Genomic DNA, 25,257 nt, shown 5'->3' with positions numbered 1-25,257 from the left:
AAAAAGCAATCTTCTAGAAAATAATTATCAAGTGAAAAAAGTACTCTACACAGAAAGAGAAGACACAGGCAGGTCAATGTTTACTCCTCCGTCTCTTTCCCCATTCCATATTTAATCTATTTCCACTTTCTTCCTCTTAGTTTCTGGATATTGCATGTGTGTGTTCATGTATGTGTATGTTCTTTCCTATTGTTTATTTTCTGGAAGTTTACACAGGTAAGAGTCAAAGGCAATGGAGAACAAATCACCAATACTTTCTTATTTTTCAAAAACAAAAGAGCCCATTTACATTTAAAAGAAAATTCAACTAATTCTATTTAAAATATAATCTTGAAGTTTTTTAAAAAAAGAAATCTAAGCATCATACAAAAGACACACAAAATCCTATCAAATTCTTTTTTATACCCCCAAAATGATCTAAAAAAGACTATTATATTTTTATTAGAGTAAATACCAAATAGGGAAGTTTTAAGACTGATTTCTAAACAAGATTTCCAAATAAATGAAGAAATGAAGTTAGAAAAAAGCCTAACTGAAGAAAAGCTAGCACCTTGCTTTTAAAAACTATATCTGGAATCCCCTCATACCCACTCCTACTTCAATGCCTTCTAAAGAAAAGTGTGTTTTAATGTCATCAATTTCCCTACGTATTTAAACACCTCTGCCAAAATTATTCAAGTAGTAGGCCTTTAGAATCCATTCTAAAGATTTCTATAAGCAGAAAAAAAAAAAAAACCTGCAAATACTCAAAATAGAAATGATAGACTAAGACAGGTTTCTAGTTGGTTGATTGGGTTTTTGCTTTTGTTTGGTAAGTAGCGGAGACAAAATGAAAGACGGGAAAATGGTAAGTTTTGGCAGGTATGAGTAGCTAGTTTATTGTTTCCTTTTTTTCTTTCTCATGAGAGTGAAAGAAACTGGAATGAAACCAAAGGAGTAATGTCTGAACTTTTAAAAATTGTTAGGCTGAAGCTTCTAGTTTTCTGGACAAGCCTGGCATCTCAGTTGTGATACTGTGGATACATGGCAGCCCCATCATATTAGAAGCAACACATTTGGAAAGCAGGCGGTCTTCTGCATCTCCTTTAATTTCTCCTTGTACACTTCAGCCATCACTACCACCCTTGGCCCCTTATCCCCTACCACGCCCCTCAATCACTACCACCTTTAGCTTCCTCTCTGTTACACCAATTCCCCCAAAGTCTTAAAACCCTCCTAAATTGTTTCCTGAAGTGAGCAATATTCCACTAGTATCCCTCCCACCTTAATTTAATGCCCAAGTCGCCCCCAAGTACCCAGTCAAAACTATTATTAACTGAAAACATCTCAAAAGGGTGCTCATTTCATTACAGCAGTGTATACTACAGAAAATATGAGGTAGATTTAAATTTTTAATTGATCAAAAAATATTATTGAAGCCCTACTATGTGCCAAAGGGATATACATAGAAAAACCAAAAGAATTATAAACCCATATGAATCTCCTTCTAACAAAATGTATGCTGTTATTTTTAAGCTGAGAGCACAGTTTGTCTCTTCCACTCAAAACCTATGGAATCCTTATAGCTCAATAATAGATAAATTCTCATTCACATCTCTCCTGTCTGTCATTCTCAAAACTCCCCAACTGTTTCAGGTGGTTGTGCTATATACTCTATTACCTCAGTTAAAAAAATAATGATAATAAAGATTATTACTGGAGGCCAGGATAGAAAATAACACAATGGCCAATCAATATTTGACAGTGAATACGACAGACTCTTGTAAACAAGCTACTGTTATTCTGGTTATTTACTATTTTTTTTAGCTTTTTGAACATACTATAATTTGGTTTACTAGCATAACTTAGTAAGATAGGTAAACCATTTGGTTCTGCTTTTTCTCTTTATTTACCCAGAACTAAAATCTACCTGCTGAGATTTAGACAGTAGCAACATTACAACATACTACTAATATAATTCAAGGAGTTTAAGGAATAAATCCCTCAGTTACCTACTCAGCATCATTTATTTCTACTTGCAAAACTGCCTCTAGAGAAACTGTGGCTCTAGAGAAATGAATTTCTTATTGATTACTATTAAAATCCTAATCTACTCCCCGCATTTAAATCTATTTAAAAAAAATAGAAGTAAAAATGGCCCCTTAGAGATTGGCACATAACTATATTTGTATTACGTATTTTTCTCAGTCTGGAATATTCTGATAAACTCACTATTTGACCAATGTAAACATGCCAGAAAATCGAACATAAGGGTAGAGGAGAAAAAACATCCTAACGTAAGCTTTTGGTCAACGCTTTCTCTAGAAGGAGGAGGCAATGCCAATGCTTAGCAGTGCTTTACACATATAAAGCACTCAAGAAATACTTGCTAAAAAATGAATGCAATTCTTGACAACTGCACTGACCCCAGATCAAAATAGGAATGGTTGACATATCAGTTTTGTAAAAGTTATACACTTTTAGTTTAGCTTAAAAGAGATCCAAAACATTATACATTAGAAAAACCAAAAGATCACATGTAAACTATCCTTGAAAAGTGTTATTTTTTTAAAAAGAAGATTTAATTTACATACACCTTCTGGACTTTGTATAGGTCTTAAAAAAAAAAACAAAACCCTCACCTCCCATTTTTCGGAAGCACTATTTCCACGGTCACCTGTTCCAATGACATACAATCTTCCAGTTCCATCTGACAAGGTAACCCAGGTAGAAGATGTGAAATGGATAGATGCACAAAGTCGATTATCACACGCTGTCAAATCTGTAGGAAGTCGAAACACTTCTCGTGGTTTTCCTAAGGCAGTGTCCTAAAAAGAAACCAAACATTATAAATAAATCCTTTCCTCTTCCTTTATCCAAAATAAGTATCTGCTGTGTAGTGGTTTCTCTCCTCTTCAAGAGTCTAATTCCCCTCCCTATGAGTATGAGCTATACTACTGATTCACTTCTAACAAATAAAATAGAGTAGATGTGACAGATGGTGTATGACTTCTAGGACTAGGTCATAGAAAACTTTACATCTATCTTACTGTCTCTTTTTGGATCACACACTCTGAGGGAGGCTAGATACCATGTTGTGAGTATGCTTAATAAAGTAGCCATGAACAGACTCACATGTGGAGGAACTGAGGGCTCCAGCCAATAACTGGCATCCTATGAGTGAATCATTTTGGAAATACATGGTTCAGCCCTAGTCGGGCTTTCAAATGATTTCAGTCCTGGCTGACATCTTGGCTACAACCTCATGAGAAACCTTGAGCCATACCATCCACCTAAACTACTCCTTGATGTCTGACCACAGAAACTGTGCCAGATGATAAATGGTGATTGTTTCAAGTCACTAAGTTTTGACATTGTTACACAACAGTAGATAACTAATACGATGCAGTAATTTAGTTTTCATTGTCTTAATTTTAGAGTTAATGATCAGTACTTTTGAGTCACAAACTGGAAATACCACATCATGTTCAAAATGCCTAAGAGACATCAGCCTACAGTATAAAAATACTACATTTAGACTACTACCACCTAGGTTTTGTTAACTAATTTTAATTTTGTCTATGTCCTTATAATTTAAAGTTATAAGATGGGTTGCTGCCATGGTTTGTGGTGTCCTCTCTAAAATTCATGTTAAAACCTAATCACCAATGGTATGATACTGGAAGGAAGGGCCTCTGGGAGGTAATTAAATTATGAGGGCTCCACCCTCATAAATGGGATTAAGTGCCCTTAAGGGCTTGAAAGAGGGACTTTGTCCCTTTTGCTTCTCTGCTCTTTTTTTGCCATCTGAAGCTTTCTGCCCCTTTCCAGAGGACATAGTGTTCAAGGCACCATGGACAGACTCATGCTGATCTGTTAATAATGTTTACCATTAGGAAAATAAGACTGGAGTATAACTGGTAGTAGGGGAGAACTGGGAGTAAAGGAAAATTTTCCCTCTTTGCTTAAATTATTTAATCTAATTAAATTAATGGGATAAAGTGGAATGGGACTCCTTCCTCAAAACAGTTGTTTCAAAGTAAAGGTTTCTAGTTGTCTCTACTACATACCCCTCACTGAGTCAAATCTAGTGAACTATTAATGGGAAGAATGCAGGGATAAACTTGTTAATCACTATTCTTCATTTCATACACCATTATAAACACTTTAAGCTATTTTCTTTGAAATATATGGCTACACACATGACTGAGGTTGTTTGAAGTCTAATTATCAGATAAATGGGTGCAATAGCCAATAAATGACTAAGACATTTGAATATATAAATGTGAAACCAAAATTAAATTAAAACACAAAAGAAAGCACACAGTATCTCTCTTACTTGAGTTAATGACAATTAAAGTGAAAGCAACCTAAATTTTTCTGCTTTTTGAAATATAATTCTCAAAGGTACATTTTAATTTTAACTGAACTATAAGCAATAAAATATTTTCTTCTGTAAATCCTAAATTATAACATTAAATTATTTCTGAATAACCTTCATTGACAGTTTTACTAAGTATCCTCATAATAACACCTTACATACTAATTAGCATCTGTAATGTCCAGGTCTCATTCATTTTCTTTTCCCTTAAAAAAAAACGTAAATGTAACTATGTTCAAGGATGTTGGAAATCATTCTGAGGTAACATTTCACAGCTAATTTGCAGAAGGATTAAAACCTCACTAATGGAATACTTACTGAATAACTACAATGTACAAGCATTGTATTAAATAAGTGCTTTGGCTTTTTGCCATCTTATTTATTCACCACCAAGCCCTAGGAAGTTGAAATTATTATCCCCATTTTAAGAACATAAGTTTGAAAAGATTAAATCGTTTGCCTGGAATTCTACTGCTAGAAAATGGCAGGGTCAAAATTCAAATCTTGGTCAATGTATTCCAAAAGTTGGTGTTCTCTCCCCTATTTCACATTTTCTTGAGAAGAAACCACTTCCCAAGTTTTTCTGAACAAATGATAGTTTAGCTCTCAATGCAATTTCTAGTATACCATCACCGCCCCCAAAACTCACTTTGAACACCAGTACCATATTCAGTTTTTCTTTAGGCTACTATATACAGTATTTTTATTTCAGATTCCCGAGTCAGTAAGATGTAACACAAAAATTATATGCTCATATATTATATACAAATGACATTGTAAATAAATAGTGAATAAATATTAACACATAAACTGCATATATTTATGAAAACATCCCTAAACAGAAGTATGGGGGCTGCCTCTTTGTTGCAGCTACATTTAGAGAATCTTTGAACTAACAAAGTTATTTTTCTAATAAATATAGATTTATAGAAAAGGCTACTCAAGTTTTAAAAAATGGTCAAGCAAAATTAAATAGGGATACCATTAACTAGTATTATTAGACACTGACATTTAAATTTTTGTCCTTTTAAAAGGAAGTGATCTTTTTCTGGAGAAAGTAGTTCATCACTAATAATCATTAACTTTATTTGGAAGAAAAGAGTATAAAAATGTTCTTTTTTCTCCTTTTTTTTTTTTGTTAAAGCTTTAAGAAAGAGTGTTTTTAATCAACTGTAGTTTGAGTAATACCTTTAACACAAAACTTTCAATAATATATTAAACACATAGTTCTAAGAATTTACCCCTCTTCTTTTATTTATTCATTTTTTTCTTTGATCAGGCATTGGGGCTTAGAAAATGTTACCCTGAAATATGGTGCTTTGACATGAGAAGCCTCAAGGTCCCTCTGGACTGCCCCCACCCCACCTCTTAATCCTGTCTCTCCCAAAGCGCAGGATGAAGCCATTCTGTGAAGTTCCTTTACCTACCTATTGACTGGACCTGGCAAAGAGAAACACAATAGACTTTCCTAATATTTCATTAATCAGAGAAGATTAAAATTCCTATCACAGAAATTCCCCCATGCTATGCACATTAAAAATATTTGTATGCCTTTTTCTCCTATTAATCTGCCTTTTGTCAGTTCCCTTTGTCCTTCAAGGCTTCAGTAAGTAGTTCCCTATTAAAACATTCAACTGTTGAAAATAACCTGAGATTCAGGCCTCAAGATGAACATACTCTCATACGACTGAGCTGGACTAACAAGTGGTTGGTTGTACCCTGTCAGTTGACGACAGAGCCTCACAAGTATATACTTACAAATGGAATCCAGTAACTGTCCTTTGGACCTTTAAGTGCAAGTTAAAAAGGCACTCTTCTTTAGTAGCAGAAACAAAGTAGTTTTTTAGGTAAATGGAAAAAAAATTATGACAGAAATAATTTCCTGAACATTAAGAAACTGAATATAAGACTTTAAAATGAGCCATAATACCATATAAAATAATAATGATATAAAGAACGGAATTTTAGACACTTTCTTCTTTCCTAAGGAATTTTCTACTTCCTTAGCACACTTCCTCACAATTGACATCATTCTAAAATTAAGGATTGTAAACCTACAAGTTAAACTTTTCTTGGAAGTCCTGTATGTCTTTATAAACCACTGTGCTGAACTGCTGCCACCTGCTGGCTCCTGACAAAGTCTGAAAAGGCCAAGCATCTTGCTGACTTCAAATCTTGAGCCCCATGGCATTCACTTAGACCACAGCAGTCCAGATTTAACAAGGGTGATCATTTGTACATCAACCACAGACAAAGAGCCTCTTTGGGATTTGTGTGTGTGTGTGCCTTTGACCAAAAAGAAATTTCAAGCAATAGAATGGATATTACAATAGCTGTTTTCTGCTATACATTAATAAAAAGCCAATTTCTAGTCAATGGACAACATTCTCCACCTGCCCCCAACATAGAAACTCAAAGAGTAGGTTGATTTCCTTTGTTGTTGATCAGAAAAATAGTAAGAAATGAGCATGGTACTCTCTTGTATCCCAGGTGCAGGGTTTCTCTAGACTTGGTCATGACTGGACCATAAGCAAAATCACCTGCAGTGCTTGATAAAATGCAGATCCCGGTCCACAGCCAACCCTGACATGCTGAATCAGAATCTTGAAGAATGGTACTTTGAAATTAGTTTTTGTTTTGATCGGTTACTCCAAATTACTCTGAGGTACAATATGGCCCAAGAACCAAAGAAGTTAAATTAATCAAGCAGAAAGCAAGCTAAAAGAACCTGAAACATGGTTCTTTAAAACTAAAATAACAGCCTTGATTAGGTGAAAAGAAGAATATAGGAAGGAAAGAGAAAAAAGAAAAGACAATAATAATCTTAAGAATTTAATGCACACAAATTTATAGCAAAATATTTGAAAATGTAAGAGGAGATGGATGGTTTCCTCTAACAAAAATAACTATCACAAATTACCCTAGATTTTGAATAAACCAATTATCACAGAATAAACTGATAGGTGATAGAGAACTACTATTGAAAAGGATAACAGGAATACAACACATCCAAAGAGGATCTTAAACATATAAAGAACAGATCATTCTAAACTATTCCAGTTCTCAGAAAAATAAAAAAGCTCCCCAATTAATTTAAGAAAGCCAACAAAGCTTTAATGAAAATCTGAAAGATATCCCCCAAAACAAATAAAGCCACTCTAGACTTGTGAACATAAATGCAAATATTCTAAATAAAATGACAGCAAGTAGAATCCAACCATACATCAAAAGAATCATATCCTCTCACCAAAAAGCATTGTTCTAGGAACTTAAGGAATTAGGAAATTAAGGACTATAATAATTTAATTCACTACATTGATAGATCAATGAAAAGCACATGATTGTTAGCAATAAGTTAGTGCTGCAAAGGCATTTGATAAAATTTGGCAACTATTCTTAATAAAGAAACTTTAAGTATAAACAGAAACAAAAAACTTATTTATTTTTTTGAGACAGTTTCTCTCTGTTGCCCAGATAGGGTGCAGTGGTGTCATCATAGGTCACTGCAGCCTCAACCTCCTGTGCTCAAGCAATCCTCCTGACTCAGCCTCCTGAGTAGCTGGGACTACAGGCATGCACCACCGCGCCTAGCTTATTTTTCTTTTTTTTTTTTGTTTTTTGGAGAGATGGGGTTTTACTCTTGTGCTCAAGTTAGTCTCCAACTGACCTCAAGCAATCCTCCTGCCTTGGCCTCCCAAAGTACTATGATTGCTTGTATAATATTTATTTGTCTGTGAGTTGAAGCTATAAGAGATGATTGCTGGGCTTCTGCAAAGCCTTACACATACCTTGCTATGACCTTTTCTTTAGATTTAGCCTTTAAATATTTTTTTTATTTCAAAATATTAATTAAGGGGGTACAAATGTTTGTTACATGGATATCTTGTATAATGCTTAAGTCAGCATTTTTGGTGTGCTCATCACCAGAATAGTGTTCACTGTACCCTTTTTATCCAACACCCACCCTGCTACCCTCCCCTAAATTTTGAGGTATAGACAAGTGACCACGGTGAGACCTTAGAATACCATCACCCAGTCCCCCTGTCCTCCCACACCAGCTATGTCAAATTACAGACTTCCTAAATTTTTCAGTAAAAATAAGGATTACTAAGAGTTAACACTGTACTGAATATATGTAATTAAAACTACTAGATATAAGAGAAACAATTCTATATACAAAGTATATGACAATTTTTTTTGGAAAAAAGGTTATAAAAAGACTTAAAAATGTGGTTTTTGTTAAAGGAAAACCAAATTCACCTAATTTAGAGATTTCAAAGATTGTTTTAAATTAAAAGAATAAAAAACAGATAAAAATAAAGATATAAAAAAGTTTAAAAGAAAATGATAAAAATTACAAAACATTAAAATTTTTATAAAAAAAATCTTACCCTGAAGTCAATTAACTTTACCATTAGTAATACACTAATACAAAGATAAAATTTTGTTTTCTCTTTTAAACAACATTTTTATGTAATAGTAATAGAAAATAGTAAAAAAAAAAATTGTGTTTACACCTTTTAAATAAACTGTAAAAAAAGAAAAGAGAGGAGAGAGAAACAAATTATTAAGTCTTATGATTATTATTTGGGAAACTCCTTTCTATCTTTGCTTTTTGAAATGTTTGAATTATTACTATGGCTAAATGAGTGACTATTATTTTACAGTGACCTGTAATCGATCCTATTAACATCAAGTGTTTTAAACCTTTGATGTAGGACAAACTATCCAAAACAAAATTTTCTTTAAATTCAGTCTTTTTGACCTCAAATTAACCTTTTGGATATTAGGGCCCAGAAGTCCAAGAGAGATATATTAAATTTATTTGTTAGGTAAAATAACAGGAAGCATTGTCAAATATGAAATAAAGTATTTAATTTTTCTTGGGCTACCAATATATTTGTATAAATGTGTTATGAATATGTGTTCCAAAATAGTATGAAATTCCTAAAATTCTGAGATGTCTTGATATGTTATCAGCCATAAGCATGATTAAGTTAAATTATTGTATGCCATAGAAATAACCAAATTTCCTTGTCAATTGTGTTTTTAACCACAACTACTTTAAGACTTTGTCATCCATAGGCAATTACTGTTTTACTTTGATTCTTTTCAAAAAGGCCGTTTATGATTAGCTACAGTCCAAAATTTGCATCTTCCTTAAGGAAATTTATGGAAAGAACTCTGACAAGTACTCTTAAATACAAGTTTCTGATTAAAAAACTTTAGAGATTATACCATTATACTAAAAAACTTCCAAGACTTTAACTAAAAGCTGACATGTTCATGAAGGTTGCTAACCTAACCTCAAATAGAACAAAAGTTAATTACATGGGACTAAACTAATAAAAGACTAAAATACTTTTTTTTGAAACATTGATGATTCTTTTTGTTTTGTTTTCCAGAAGTCAAGAAGATTTTCTTTCTTCTTTTGAGCTATTTACAGCTTACAACAAATTGGGTAAAATATATTTTTGTGAGAAAAATTTGAAACGTTACTTTTTCTCTCTACCTTATTTCCCCAGAATTTCAAAACTATTTGTGAGTATCCTTAATTTATGGCAACATAGTTATTTGCATAAGTTCAATAAGAATCTATTTTATTTTATAATAGGACACAAGGAAGGCCCTAGTTATCTCAAGCAAAGCTTTGACTGGAATGGCATATTTTCAGATATTCCCAGACTAATTTAAAGAAATAAAGCTGACTTTATAGAGCCACTAAAAACTCTTCTATAAAGACAGGCCTGATACCCCCTCTATGACAACTTCCTGACCTATGATAAGAATGTCACTTTCTAACAGGTCCAGGAACCCCAAATTATTTTGAGGCCTCAAGAAAAGAGGAATTTGTCCAATTCATAGAGGTATTACAGACAGTCTGACAGTAAATCAGCTCAGCTTTCCAGCTTCAAAAGTCTAATTCAGGGGTGAGGAACCTGTGACCCTCTAGGTCCTTAAGTGTGGCCTTTTGACTGAATCCAAATTTTACAGAACAAATGCTATTATTTTTATTAATACATTTTTGTTCACCTTTTATTTTGATTTTATTTTTAAAATGAATGTATTTAAAATACCAAAGAATAAAATAAGTATCAGCAAAATAATCCTCCCAGATTAACTGGCACAATTAGAACATTAGTAAGCCATAAGGACTAAATTGATGGCTGCTACTCTTGTGATTTAGTTCTAACTTCCCCCTCCTGACTGGCGCCACTACCATAAGAGGTTGGTTGGCAAGAATTTATGGGGGTCGAGTACACCAGCCTATCATCAGCTTTTGACAACGATGTACTGTGTTTCTGTCTGAAGTAGAATTGGTGAATACTTGCACAGCTTGACAGTATTTTTTAATTCTGTCTGCTTAACAGCCCATCATGTCAAAGAAGACCAAGAGAATGCTGAAACAAGAAAACAGATTTTTTAATGAGGATTAGGAATTGCAATATTATCTTATTTCTGCTAAAGATAAGATGATTTGCTTGCTTTGTGATAGTGCAATATCAATGTTAAGGAAACTCAAAGCTCATGAGCATTATAACACTCAGCAGGACCACAAATATTTTAAATTAGAGGGAGAGGAGTGAAAGGTTGTATTGTAGAAATTAAAAGATGAAAAGCAAAAGCAAAGACAATTCTTTCAAGCAACAATAAGATCTGGAAATAATGCCACTGAAGCAACTTATAAAGTAGCTTATATACTTGAGGGGAGAAAGGGAAGCCATTCAGTGATATAGAAATTGTGAAAGAATGCATTTTCAAAGTTGTGGGATGCTTAGACCCCAATTAGGTTTCAAAGTACAAACAACTGCCTCTTTCCAAGAGAACCATAACTGACTGGCAGTATGAATTAGCCTTCAACTTAAAAGAACTTAATATAATATTTCAAAAGGAAAATAGATATTATTTAATTGCTTTGGATGAATTAACTGATACTACTGACTTGGTGCAGGTTTTATACTTCGTTTGGGTCACTAACATAAGATTTTCTTTGCTATAAACAATTACTCAATTTGGGCATTCTTGGGAACAGAACACGGAGAATAGATATCTTCAACAACTTTCAAGATAAATGTCATGAAGTTGGACTGAATTTGCTAAATTTAGTGAGTATATGTACAGAAGATGCACCTTCCACGACAGGAAAACATGAAGGGTTCACTGTACGGATTAAAAAATTATTAACGGATCCAGATGCTCTGATTTTTTTTTTCATTATATCTTGAATCAGCAAAATCTCTGTGCTAAAACTACTATTTTAAGTGACACTTTGCAAAAAGTTTTAAGTATTGTTAACAATATTCGTTGCAAATGCAACACCACATCTCAGTTTCATAACATGCTAAAGTTGAATGATGATATGCAGCATGGATTTGCCATATCATTCTAAAGTGCATTGGCTATCGCACCGAAAGCTTAGCCAAAATTTTATCTCTTCAAGAACTGATAGTTAAATTTTATGAAGAACAGAATCAGCATTGTGAATTACCGAAAGAAGATTTCTATAGGAATGCAGCATTTCTGTGTGATACATCAAATCAAAATGACTTGAATATTTCTCTGCAAGGTAAAACTAAGTCTATATATGATATGTGGCAAAAAAATCCAAGCATCTTTTCTCCAAACAGTTCTTCTTTAAAAGGAAATTTCAGTTGAACATGTTCCCCAGTTAGCAAAGGTCATTGATGAGCAGCATGATACATGCAAAGCATTTGAAGAATCTGCAGCTGTAAAAGATGTGTTAATTGTAGAATACAATGAAAGGTTCACTGACTTTGAGAATCAAGACACCACACTCAAATTAGTATTATGGCCTCACCTAGTTGATATCACCAGGGCACCTAAAGAACTACAAATGGAATTGATTGAGCTCTCAGTAGAAGACATTTTAAAGTCAGTGTTTGATGCTAAGAAAGATCCAACTGAAATATGGAAAAATGCAGTAAAATACCCACATGCCTTTGGCAACATGCCTGAAAAATGCTTTCTTGCTTTTTAACCACTTATTGCTATGAATCTACATTCTACCTAACCCAAATCAAGATGCCCTTAAGGTCACAAATGACAGATACCCATCTAGAGGATCAAAAGAAACTACAGACCTCCACGCTGCAACCAAATATTCCAATGATTTCCAACAAAAAGCAGACACAACAAAGTCATTAAAAGCTTAGTTAACTTAAAATTATTACATTATTAAGTATGAAATATCTGATTTCCTTAAATACTAAGTTTGACAGTTGATATCTGACATTTTCATCCTGATATTTCTTGTTTTATTTTTATTGTAAAGGTACATCTTCATTCTTTCAAATTATGGTTTCTGGTTTGTGATTATCTTTCTAATTTGTTTTAGAGCAATTTTTGTGAAACCAGGGATAAGTCAAAAATTCGTGATATTTTTGAATATGAGTTCTATCATGGAACCAATGCTGTGCAAAGAGCTTGAAATATCAGCAAAGTGTTTGGGAAGGATGTGGCTAATGAACATATATATAGTATGTTGATGGTTGCAGAAGTTCCCTTCTGGTGATTTTACTCTTGAAAATGAGCCACAAGGGCAACCTGAGATCAAGGTGGATAATGATGAGATGAAAGCTATAGTGGAAGCGAATCCATCTCAGTCTACATATGTATTAGCAGCAAGATTTGATGTTATTATTCCAACAACATTGAACCATTTGAAACAAATCAGTAAGGTAAAGTAGCTGGATGGATGGGTACCACATGAATTAAACGAGCATCAGAGAGAAATTGTCTTGAAGCTTGCCTTTCTTTGCTGTCAAGACATAAAGACAAACCATTTCTATACTGTATTGTTACAAGTGATGAAAAATGGATTCTTTTTGACAAAAATCACAAGCATTCAGCACAATGACTGGATAAAGATGAAGTGCCAAAACACACTCCAAACCCAAATATCCATCAAATAAAGCTAACGGTGTCTGCTTGGTGGTCCAGTGCTGGTATTATCCACTATAGCTTCATGAAACCTGGTCAGTTGATTATAGCAATGTCTACTGCAACCAACTGGACGAAATGATGAGGATGCTTGCAATTAAGCAGCTGAGATTGGTCAAGAGAGACAGGCCAATCCTCTGACAAGACCACATGCCACAAAAGACAATGCTGCTCAAACTACAGAAACTGGACTTGGAAACTCTGTCATCCACCATATTCACCAGACCTTGTACCAACTGACTACCACTTCTTCCAGGCTTTGGATTATTTCTTGCACAGAAAAATATTCCATTCTCAATGGCTGTGGAAAATGCCTTTTGCAATATCATTGCCACTAGCTCTCCATGCTTCTTCCCTGCTGGCATAAACAAGCTACCATTAAGATGACAAAATTGTATGGATAGTTTAGGCATATACTTTGATTAATTGTACTGCTTCTTGTTTGAGATATAATAAACCACTTTTGATTAGAAATCAGACATTTCATATTTAATGATCTAATAGTTTTTTTATTTTTTGAAATTATTAAGTTCATAGTAGAGTTTTACAAAATAATATACATTTTAAATATATCTAATTGAAGTTTCTTGATTGTGGCCTTATTTGATTACAGTTAAATTACTGTGGGCTTCCAACATGAAAAGTTCCCCCCACCCAAGGCCTAGTGGCAAGAGAGATAAAGGTCTGAAAAAGGGCAACGAAATGTTTTATCAGTCATCTCTTTAAAACCACCCACCCTTTTTGAGAATTAAAACCTGCATTCCTTCCTGAGGTGAGTAATCAAAGGGGCAGAAAAATGTTCTTTGCTGTTTGTTTTCTACTATCTTAAACCACAGGAGACGGCTCAACTGGAATTGTCCAAGGGTCACAGATAAGGTGTAAAGAAATCACCAATTATATAGTTAAACAACAGTAGCCTGAAGCCATGACATGTGATACAGTCACATAGACTAAGCCCAACCACAGAAAACCTGCCTTTTAAAAAGCCCTGCTTTTCTTAAAGACTGGATGGTGGTCTTTTGAAATGCTAGTCTACTGCCCTCCTCCTCATTTGCTGGCAAATTAATAAACTTCTCTTTCCTTTTCCTCAAACCATTTGTCATCATTCTTCATTCTGACTTGGTCCCAGGGACAAGTATCCAACTTTTGGTAACATAATCTGAGATTCCTCATAAAAAAAATTCCAGCAACGCCCATTTAAAAGGAGACTATTATAGCCCATAATTATTCTTGCTACACTTTATACAAATAATCAGGCCAAGTATAACGAGACTAAATTTTATTTTACAAATAAACTGCTCCTACTATAATCTGTCTTTGGTAGAAACAAGGAACTAGAGAGAGAAAAATTACATTTCAGAATAAAACTATAATAAATTCATTATTAAATTCTTTCCTGGCTACAAGTCTCCAAATAACGTTTTTAAATTTTATTTCCATTTTTCTGACTTGGACTTAATGAAATTGCCACTACTTTTTCCTGAGACCCTACCTTGTGACATACAGACAGACGATAGGTGAGAAATCTGTCAGACTGCCACTGCCTACTTCCACTCTGACTAAAGATGCTTCAAGTTTAGAATCCTCAACTGTGTCAGCTGGATGCCCTCCAAGACACTGCTTTATAGACTGTTCCAAACATTATCCTTGTTTTTCTTGTGTTTGAAAGCTCATCTGCAATGCCACCTCCTGAACTGGGACACAGCTGTTTAACTGAACCAATCTATTCACAGAACTAAGAGACTGACTAAAAAAGATATGAGATGATATAATTAAATTTGCTCTTTTCCGTTTATCTCAATTTGGTTTTTTTTTTTTTTTTGGTTTGGGTTTGTTTTTGTCTATCTCTATCTGACAATCTCTAAATCTCTAACCCAAATTGCTCCAAAGCTATCAGCTTGACTTGAAATATGAAAAACTTCCTTTTTTTAAGTTTCAAAGTAGGGACTAAAGAAATCAGAATATTTGAACATATTTATTTGAATAGATTTTATCCCCAAATATATTTCTTTGACACATTTTGAGATGGTTGCCACAGGTTCAGCAGACAGAAATAATGCTGCAAACCTGTCTTTGGTAGGGGAAAACCTGTAGCTTTAGAAAATCTCTATTAATGTAGCCAAGTCTTCCTTTGTCCCATCTAGGAAAGATTGACAGGGAATCTGACACCTTTAAAAGTCTGGAGGAAAAAAAAAAACAAACAAACACTTTACCATCTATTCTCCCTGAGGACTGCTACCTTGTGAAATTTCATTTACATAACAAAACCACCTTTGCTAGCCAAGCTTCTTCCTTTCTCCCTCCCATAACCTTTCCAGCTACCAAAACCTGTTTTGCCACAATCCAAGCCACCATTTGTTATACATTTCTGTACCTCATTGGGGGGGTTAAACCTTTATTCTGAAGGGTCCCGTGTATACACATTAAATGAATTTGTATACTCTTTTCGCCTATTAGTCAATCTGCCCCCTGTCAGCGATTTTTCAGCAAACCTTTAGGGGCCAAGGGCCTTAGTCCCTACAGAAGTTTGCCAGATGTGCCTCTTAAGCTGTATGCATACATAGCTGCCCCAATATGCATGGCAAACTCTAACTCATCCTCCAAAACTCTGTTAAGGTTTTGTGAAATCCTCCCTGAAATCTACTCTGAACACTATATCCTTCAACATTTATCATTTCCTCCTCCATGCTATTTCTGCAACTTATTGCTTTTTCCACTGTTGTTAATTTATTTGTGGATGTGGCCACTAACCACCATAGCAGCATTCAATAAATGTTTGTTGAAAAAAATAAACATTTCTTATTCAGGAAAATTATTTAAGTCAACAAACTAATGATATCTGAGATATCGTCAACTGTATTTTTTTCTAGCAAATACTGCAAGATGAAAAACCAGTAAAATAGAACAAATAAAATTGGGTTTAGATGAGTCTTCAAGGGAGAGCTAATCAAACTTTTCTTCCCAAAAATGGGAAGAAAACTACTATCACTAGGTTTCACTGAAAACGTTCCCATAAGCACAAATAACTTCTATTCTACAAAAAACATTTGAAAAGAGAAAAAGTACAAATATGATTTCACTGAAGAATAATGGTAGAAACCTTTAAAGACTAAGTAAATGCCACAAATAGGTCAAAGTAATCATAAGTACACAGTATAAAAAGCTCTGAAACATTCAGAGGATAAAGATTAAATGAGACAGTTTGATTTAATTAGCATGAATCATCTTTCACAAATGGAACAGAGTTATAAGGAAGATGATGGAGGCACAATACCTACATTAACTACTCATGTAGAATTTTTTTCTTTAATTTTGTTAAAACAGTCTTAATTTTCTTCTTCCCCAAAGAATTTCAGTAAATAAGCATGACTCTGATGACCATGACATAAAACTTTCAGCAACTGTTTGACAATAGCAGTTACTAGCAATTATACAATTTATATATTTATAGTCAAAATGATTATTTCAGAAATATAATCCAATCTACAGATTAGCCAGCTTCTAAATTACAAGCTTTCCTGCCACACAACTCAAAGGATAGAATTAGTCAAATACTATAACCCACTAACAGAAATAATAGTAAATGATAATTATGATTAGAAATTCAAACTAATAACAACCTAATCTAGAATTATGCTTTAAGATTTAGGTAATAACAATGAAGTGCTAGATAAAGTCTTAGAGACAATCTTATCCAATTGTCAAACTTGTTTTTGCCAGGGAACCCCTTCTGTAAAAGAAATTTCATATGGAAAAGACAAACGTAGAACTATATCTGTAGCAATTAAGCGGCTGGAGTGGATGGTAGGCCTTCCCAGTGAATGCAGTGGCCTCTGAGGTCAGCTCCAAGAAATCCTCCAAGGCTCAGGGGTTTCACAGACACCAGTCATCAGGTTCAAATCTTTTATTTTCTGCTGAAGACAAGGGGGCCCAAAAGGAGGAAATTATTTGCCCAAAGTCACAGAGCTAATCTGTCTATGGGAGAGCCAGGTCTGAAACTGTATTTACTTTATAGTAGTCTGCTCAGGCTGCCATCACAAAATACAACAGACTGGACAACTTAATAGAAATGTATTTCTTATAGTTCTGAAGCAAGAAGTCCCACATCAAGGTCCAAGTAGGGTCAGTTTCTGGTAAGGACTCTCTTCCTGGCTTGCAGATAGTGGTCTTCTCACTGTGCCCTCATGTGGCCTTTACTGAGTGTGTGCTCTTAGAGAGAGAGCTCCCTCTCTTTTCTTGTAAGGCCACAAACCCTATTAAATTAGGATCTCTCCTTTATGACCTCATTTAATTAACCTTAATTACCTCCTAAAACCCTATCTCCAAATACAGTCACATTAGGAATTAGGGCTTCATCATATGAATTTGAGAGGGATACAATTCAGTCTGTAGCAATACCACAAATGTATACCATTAAAAGTGTTTTCACTATAACAAACACTACTCCCTTGTCTCTTTAAGAAAGCAGAAGCCCACATGGAAAGAAGACAGGTATTTTTTTTTTGCAATTTTTTTTTTACTTTTTTAATATGAAAATCTTCAAACATATACCAAAGTAGGTAGAAAAATACAATGAACCTAAATCATGCAGCTCTAATAATTATTAGAAAATGGTTAATCATGTTTCCCCTATACACATACCCACATTACTATGAAGCAAAGCCTAGTTATTCCATCCGAAGTATTTTAGTACCTATCTCTAATAGGATTTTTAAAATGCTACAATATCATTAACGTACTTAAAAGTAGTAACAATGCCACTAAATATCCCATTAGTAAATAAATATTAAATTAACTATTAATTAATTAGAATATTAATTATTGACAATTATTTAATATTTAGTTACTAAATAGTAAATATTTAATAATATCACTAAATATCCAGTTAGTGCTCAAATTTTCTACTGTAGATACTGTTTATCATGAAAGCTATTTAATTGATTATTAGTTCTTCAATATTAGCTTAATCTTTAAAACCAAAGGCTTCTATTTTTTCCCAGAAAAAAATTCCTGGTGCAAGAAAGGTTTTCTGCTTTCCTACTCTTAACTTTATTTCATTCCTTCTTCTCTGAAAAAGAAAATTAAAAATCACTACTGTAGAAAGGGGTAGGAAAATAAAATAACTGTCCATCCCTCATCAAATTTAAATTAGATAAAACATAAATTTCACTATTTAATTTCTCCTTTTTCATTATTTAAACTATTAATTTCTAGCAAACACAGTAATGTGCTGAAGCCAACTCCTACTGACTCATGGAAGCCTAGTATTAAATTTTTAGGAATTTTGCAATCAGTAGCTTGAAATTGGCCACAGTGGGAGTATTTTACACCATGGAAAGTGGCACTCTACAAATCACTCCCCCCTCTCCAGCCAGTTGTTCAACACCTACCAACATACCACATACCACTGAGCAAATGTATCTTCATCTACATACCACATTTAGTTTATATTATAGCCTACTGTATTCTGACCCTGTTTAATTTTAAGATTTGGAAGAAGATACAGAATTTAACACTCAGAACAAAAGTTTAACCTGGATTTTTTTTTTTTTTTCATAGTTTGCCAGGACCAAAGGGTACTTCCGCCTGCTTGAAGAGTATCATATAATATTGTTTACCTTGCTAAACTGTCTCTATTAACCAGTAATAAGGAGAATAGGTAGAACAATGTAGCACTCTAGAATAGAATAGTTTAAATGTGGACTCTGCCATTTCCTGGCTGTTTGATTTAGACAAGTTACAAACATCTATATGTGCCTCAGTTTCCTCAACTGTAAGATGTGGATAATAACAGTATCTACCTCATAGGGTTACTGCGTGGATTGAATGGTTAGTAGGTGTAAAGTGCTTAGAATTATCCCTGACATGTAATAAGCTCTACTGAATAAAGGTTACCTGGTATTACTATGATTTATTCTTGTGATACAGTTTTATTGCTTTCTAAGAAGGGGTAAATGTGGTAAAGACCAGTCAGCATTTGTCTCCCATACTGTGATATATCCCAAGGCACATGCTAATAATACCTCTTTATATTTGCATAATGCCTTCCACTTTTCAAAGTATTTTCATATACCTTGCTTTAACTTTTAAAAAATCCTCATCATTGTCCTTATTTTATATGAGGAAAATGAAGCCAAGGATGTATGGAGTCCACTGTACCCTTTCTGACAGCTTTTACACATTACCATGTAATACCTACCTCTACATTCATCTTATCTTAGCACCTAAAAAGTGTTAACATATAAGTACTTGAATATGTATCAAAGTGTCCTGCAAAGACTAGGTTCTCAATAAACATGTTAAAATGAACTTATATGTTCCCTTTCTACTAACTACTCTAGTTCCCTAACAAAGAGCATTGGAACTACACCGTATCTGCCACAAGATACGTATGAAAAAGTACTATAAATTATGATTATGGCACTACAAAAACTAACACTGTCAGATCTACCATGATGTCATCTGACTTACTGAGTTAGATAACTGGCAGAATAAATTTTATTGGCAAACTTTAGGGTATAACACATGCTACCAACAGCCCTATTAGTTAATAAAGAAAGGTAAAAGAAAACTTTCGTACATATATACACACGTACGTGTACATAAAACTCTATATCAAAATATATTTGGTCAGAGAAATCAGAGCATAGACAACTAATAAACCTGTGTGTCCTACTAATTTAGCTGGCTTATACACATTAGGCCTATATAATGATTCTTAGTAGAGTATGGGCCTAGCAATAAAAAGCAACAAATACTTAAGAGAGCAAGAGGCCAGACTCTATCTCCTCTGCTCCATCAATAAACAATCAGAATTATTTATCCACTGATTTGCTTAGGGGCCACCTGAGGAAAAGATTTATCACTACCAGGTAATGCCTAAATAAATTTTCTAACATTTTGAGATTAAACACTTCATCGTCAATACACAACTCATACCTGTACCTGGGTTAGAAATAAAAGGAGGAAAATTCTATTAAGAACACAAAGCAGGCCGGGCGCGGTGGCTCACACCTGTAATCCTAGCACTCTGGGAGGCCGAGGCGGGTGGATCACTCAAGGTCAGGAGTTCAAGACCAGCCTGAGCAAGAGCGAGACCCCCGTCTCTACTAAAAATAGAAAGAAATTATCTGGCCAACTAAAATATATATAGAAAAAAATTAGCCGGGCATGGTGGCACATGCCTGTAGTCCCAGCTACTCAGGAGGCTGAGGCAGTAGGATCGCTTAAGCCCAGGAGTTTGAGGTTACTGTGAGCTAGGCTGACGCCACGGCACTCACTCTAGCCCGGGCAACAAAGCGAGACTCTGTCTCAAAAAACAAAACAAAACACAAAGCCAACTCCCAAGAATAATAACAAGCCTTCAACAGCTGTTATCCATTCAACAAACATACTGACCAAGCCTTGTGCTGGGTACTGGAACCCATGGCCTATTCCAGGGCTTGGCAAACTGCAGACCACAAGCCAATTCAGGTCCATTGTAAGTTTTTGTAAATAAAGTATTATTGGAATGCTACCATACTCATTCATTTACAAACTGTCTATGGCTGATTTCATAGTACAACAGCAAAAGTGAGTAAGAGTAGCAGAGGATTGTCTGGCTCACAAACTCTAAAATAGCTGGCTCTGTGCAGAAAGAGTTTGTCAACCTCTGGCCTAGAGGGAATTCACAGGCCATGCACATCTGAGAGCCAGTAATGTTGCTGGGGAGTAGAGGAAGGATGAAGAAATGGTGAAATGGGACTTACGTAAAGATTTGGAAGCAGCCTGACACAGAATTAAGAGTATGCTCCAGGTAGAGTTAACCATATAGGAAAAGGCTCAGAGGAAAAAGGACGTCCTAGAACTGCAAGAATTAATATTTCCAGAGTGTAGTGAAGGACAAGTTTCAAAAGAAAGGCATTATAAACTATATACACCAAGATGAAAAGTTTGTATTTTCAGAATATATATCATTTTGTGTTCATACTTGCAAAAAATGATAATAAAAAAATCTACCACTTCTGGAAGGACATACAAGAAACTTAGACATTGCAAGGGAAATGGGTACTGAAGTCTGGATAAATAAAAGATGGGATCACGGAGACATCACTAAATACCTTTTATAATTTTTTGTTTTAAATCATATAAATGCATTGCCTTTTCTAAGATTACATATTTTAAGACGTGCATTTTGTCATGAGGGAAATATTAAATGAATTTAAGCAAATGATAATATTACACAAGCAAATCAGACAGACTACTGTGTAGATGTGATGTACAGGAGAGCTGGAAGGAGCAGAAAGTAGTTAGGGAACTACTAACAGCCTATTGGCTCTTTGAAGCAAATATATTAACAATGTATTGTGGAGTTTACAACATATGAAGAAGTAAAATAGCTCAAAATTAACTCAAAGAAGAGAAAGAAATTGAATTATATCATTGTAAGGTTTTTTACATTGTTATACAAAATATTAATTAGAGGCAGACTGTGATAAGTCAAGGATGAATACTATAATCTCTATATTAACAATTAATAATAATAATACAAACAGGTTTAAATAAAAGCCAAAAGAGAAAATTAAAAGGAATTTTAATAAAATTTTTTAAAAATAAAACTTTAATTAATCCCCCAGAAAAGTAAGAACAGAGACCAAGGAACAAAGAACAGATGGGACAAATTGAAAAGAAATAGCAAGATGGTACATAAGCTCAAGAATATGGGAACTAGATTAAAGTAATTGTCAATGTACTAAGCTCTCCAATTAAAAGACACAGATTGTCATATTGAATAAAAAACAAGATCCAATTATGTTATTTATAAGAGACACACTTTAAAAACAAGGACACCGATAAATTGAAAGAAAAAGGATAGAAAAAGATTTTTTTTAAGTCAGAAATGACTGTATTAATATCAGACAAGGACAATTTCAAGACAAAAATTATTCCCAGAACCTAAAGATAAAGGGGAACATTACATAATGCTAAAAGAATCAATTCATTGTAGATTAAACAATGCTAAATGTTTGTATCCAAGTAATATAGTTAAAAAAACATAAAGCAAAAATTCACTAAAAAAAAAAAGACAAATCCACTATTAAAAGTTGGGGAAAACACCTCACAAAGAAAAAGCTGACACAAACATCTACATCAACATTAATATATAAAATCCATTAGAATGTTCGCCCAATGGTGAAAATGTAGGGTTAAAGCAGAAAGGGAAGGCCTAAGGAGCCTGAGTAGAGCCATTTTGACCAATATCAGACCCTAACCACTCTGAACAAGGAAGTCGCCAGCCCAGGACCACCCAAGAATGGATGAATTACTAAGTGGGATGCCTTACAATCTGTGCTTATCTTTCTGTAACAGCAGTTTATGATTAACCTTAATGGCTTGACCTCAAGACAACGCTGGTCACGTATGGCTGTTTTCAAACAGGGTTTTTGAATATTTAAAAACATTACTATTGCCCCTTAAGGGGTCCTCCTACTGCTTGGGAGAAGACCCCTACTCTGTCTGTGGAGCAGGATCTATTGTCTGTCTCTATCTCAATACACTCTCTGTTGCTACTTGGCTTTCACTTGAATTCTTTCCCACCGAAGCCAAGAACCCACTTGGGGAGTTCAGAGGGCTTTTCTCCCTCCATTGGGATACCCCTGCATCATCGAGAATGGAGGTGAATAAATAAGTGTAAGTAACAGGAACAAAGAGAAAAATTAAAATTGAGTTAAGCAGAAATGGAGTCTCACATACATAGGATTCCATATACTAAAGGTATGTATACCTCAATTCTCTGGACAGCAGATTAAAGGGAAAATTTACTGGAAAATCCTAATTTTCTTACCAGCATCACTGTTAAATTCATAATTCTTCCAAGGTTATCAATGTAGTAGACACTATCTTGATACCATGAATCACAGTGTAGGTAATTATACATTCCAAAAGCATGCATGTGTTCCAGTGTATATTGATCATCTCGAAGTTTTACTTCTGCCACAGCTGAAATTCAAGAAAATAAAAATAAAGAGTTTTACCTCAGATAGTTCCTTTCTGTACAATGCCAATCAGGCAAAGAAATCACACAATGCCAATCACAAATGACAATTCACTTTACCATTCATTCAAAAATAACTTCTGGGTACCGACTAGGCACTGTATGCAGAGGATAAACAGTAAGTAAAACTGACACAGTCAGGCCCTTACAAAACTTAGAATATAGTGGCCATAGAGGATAGGGCTTTTTATGCCATGATTCTTTTTTCAATTAAATAACTCTTACTTATAATTATGAATAAAAGAACAGAAATTCTAAAAATGAAGAACTCCCTATCTTCTGGGCAAATATTAACCCCAATTTATAAAGTCTTTGTATACTTTTTCAAATGTTTTTACCTCTGTTAGCTCATTCATTTTAATACACATTAAGAGAATGTTTTTATTATCTCACTATACAGTCATGTATATAAATGCAAACATAAATGGTGACCTCTCCAATGTCATACCACATCATTCCTAAGGTGACAGAATAAAACAATACCATATCTGGACTAGAAACAAGGTCTCCTACTTACAGAACAGGGCTTTCTCTACTACAGCATTAGCTGCTTCCCTATTTTTAAATATGCCAAATGTGATCTCTCCCTCCCACTCTACCTGCCCTTCCATGCAGATAGGAACGCTTACAGCTCAAGGCTGCCCATGACCTGGAATTCATTTCTGCCCCGACAGGAAATACATAGGTGGACTATGCCGGGCCAATACATTACCTTAATATAAAACTCACTTTACTGTATTCTGATTGCAACTGTTATCTTCTTTTCCCAGAATGCTCATCTGTTCCTACTTCCAATACCTACCTTGTGTCCTGGCTGACTTCCATTCATTCATTCATCTATTCAGAAAATATTTTAATAGGCAGTAATGATACAGTAATGAGCAAAGAGTATACAGTCTAGCTTGTTAGCACTTAAGATCCAGTGAGGAAATGAATATTAGTCAAATAGTCACATAAATTTTATATAATTTTATATAATAAATTTTACATAGCTGTGATATTATAAAGAAAAAATACTGGGTATCATGAGAATACATAATACAGAGAGCTAATGTACTTAAGGAGATTAATGAAAGCTTTCCAAGGTTTAAGCTAAGATACAAAAGATGAGAACAAATTGACTTAAGAAGAATTTTTTTTTTTTTTTTGAGACAGGGTTTTGCTCTGTTGCCTGGGCATAGAGTATAGTGCTGTTATCATAGCTCACTACAACCTCAAATTCCTGGGCTCAACTGAACCTCCTGCCTCAGCCCCCTGTGTAGCTGGGAACTTCAGGTGCATGCCACCATGCCTAATTCTTCTATTTTTTGTAGAGATGGGGTCTCACTATGATACCTAGGCTGGTCTCGAACTCCTGGCATCAAGGGATCCCCTCCAGCCTCAGTTTCTCAAAGTGCGAGGATTAACAGACATGAGACACTATACCTGGCCAAGAAGAAATATCTTAACCAAGGAGGTAAAAGACCTCTACAAGGAAACAACAAAACTGATGAACGAAACTGAACAGGACACAAACAAATGCAAAGACGTCACATGCTCATGGATAAGAAATCATATTATTAAAAATGACCATACTGCCCAAAGCAATCTATAGATTCAATGTAACCCCTATCGAAATACCAACGATATTTTTCACAGGAACAGAAAAAACAATCCTAAAATTTGTATGGAACAAAAGACCCCAAATGGCCAAAGCAATACTAAACAAAAATAACAAAGCTGGAGGCATCACACTACCTGACTTCAAAATGTATTGCAAAGTTATAGTAACCAAAACAGCATGGTACTGGTATAAAAACAGACATAGACCCAGAAAGAGAGAACCCAGAAATAAGTCCATGTATTTACAGCCAACTGATTTTCAACAAGGTGCCAAGAACATACATTAGAGAAAGGATACCTT

At 34.4% G+C, this 25,257-nt stretch overlaps 1 protein-coding gene across 2 annotated transcripts in view; it reads right to left on the bottom strand.

Annotated features, from left to right (window-relative positions):
* Window positions 1–25,257, bottom strand: part of NUDCD1 (NudC domain containing 1) — an 85,688-nt gene that overhangs the window by 47,921 nt on the left and 12,510 nt on the right. For both annotated transcript variants that reach the window (XM_069466089.1, XM_069466090.1), the window contains exons 2-3: window positions 23,145–23,299; window positions 2,622–2,807 (exon numbers count right to left, since the gene is read on the bottom strand). In XM_069466089.1, coding sequence (XP_069322190.1) covers window positions 2,622–2,807; window positions 23,145–23,299 — 341 coding nt within the window. The remainder of the gene's footprint in view (window positions 1–2,621; window positions 2,808–23,144; window positions 23,300–25,257) is intronic.

The sequence above is a fragment of the Eulemur rufifrons genome, chromosome 3 (genome assembly GCF_041146395.1).
Source record: "Eulemur rufifrons isolate Redbay chromosome 3, OSU_ERuf_1, whole genome shotgun sequence".
NCBI classification, from domain to species: domain Eukaryota; kingdom Metazoa; phylum Chordata; class Mammalia; order Primates; family Lemuridae; genus Eulemur; species Eulemur rufifrons.
Note: the sequence above shows the minus strand (reverse complement) of the source record. Positions and strands in the feature narration are given on the sequence as shown.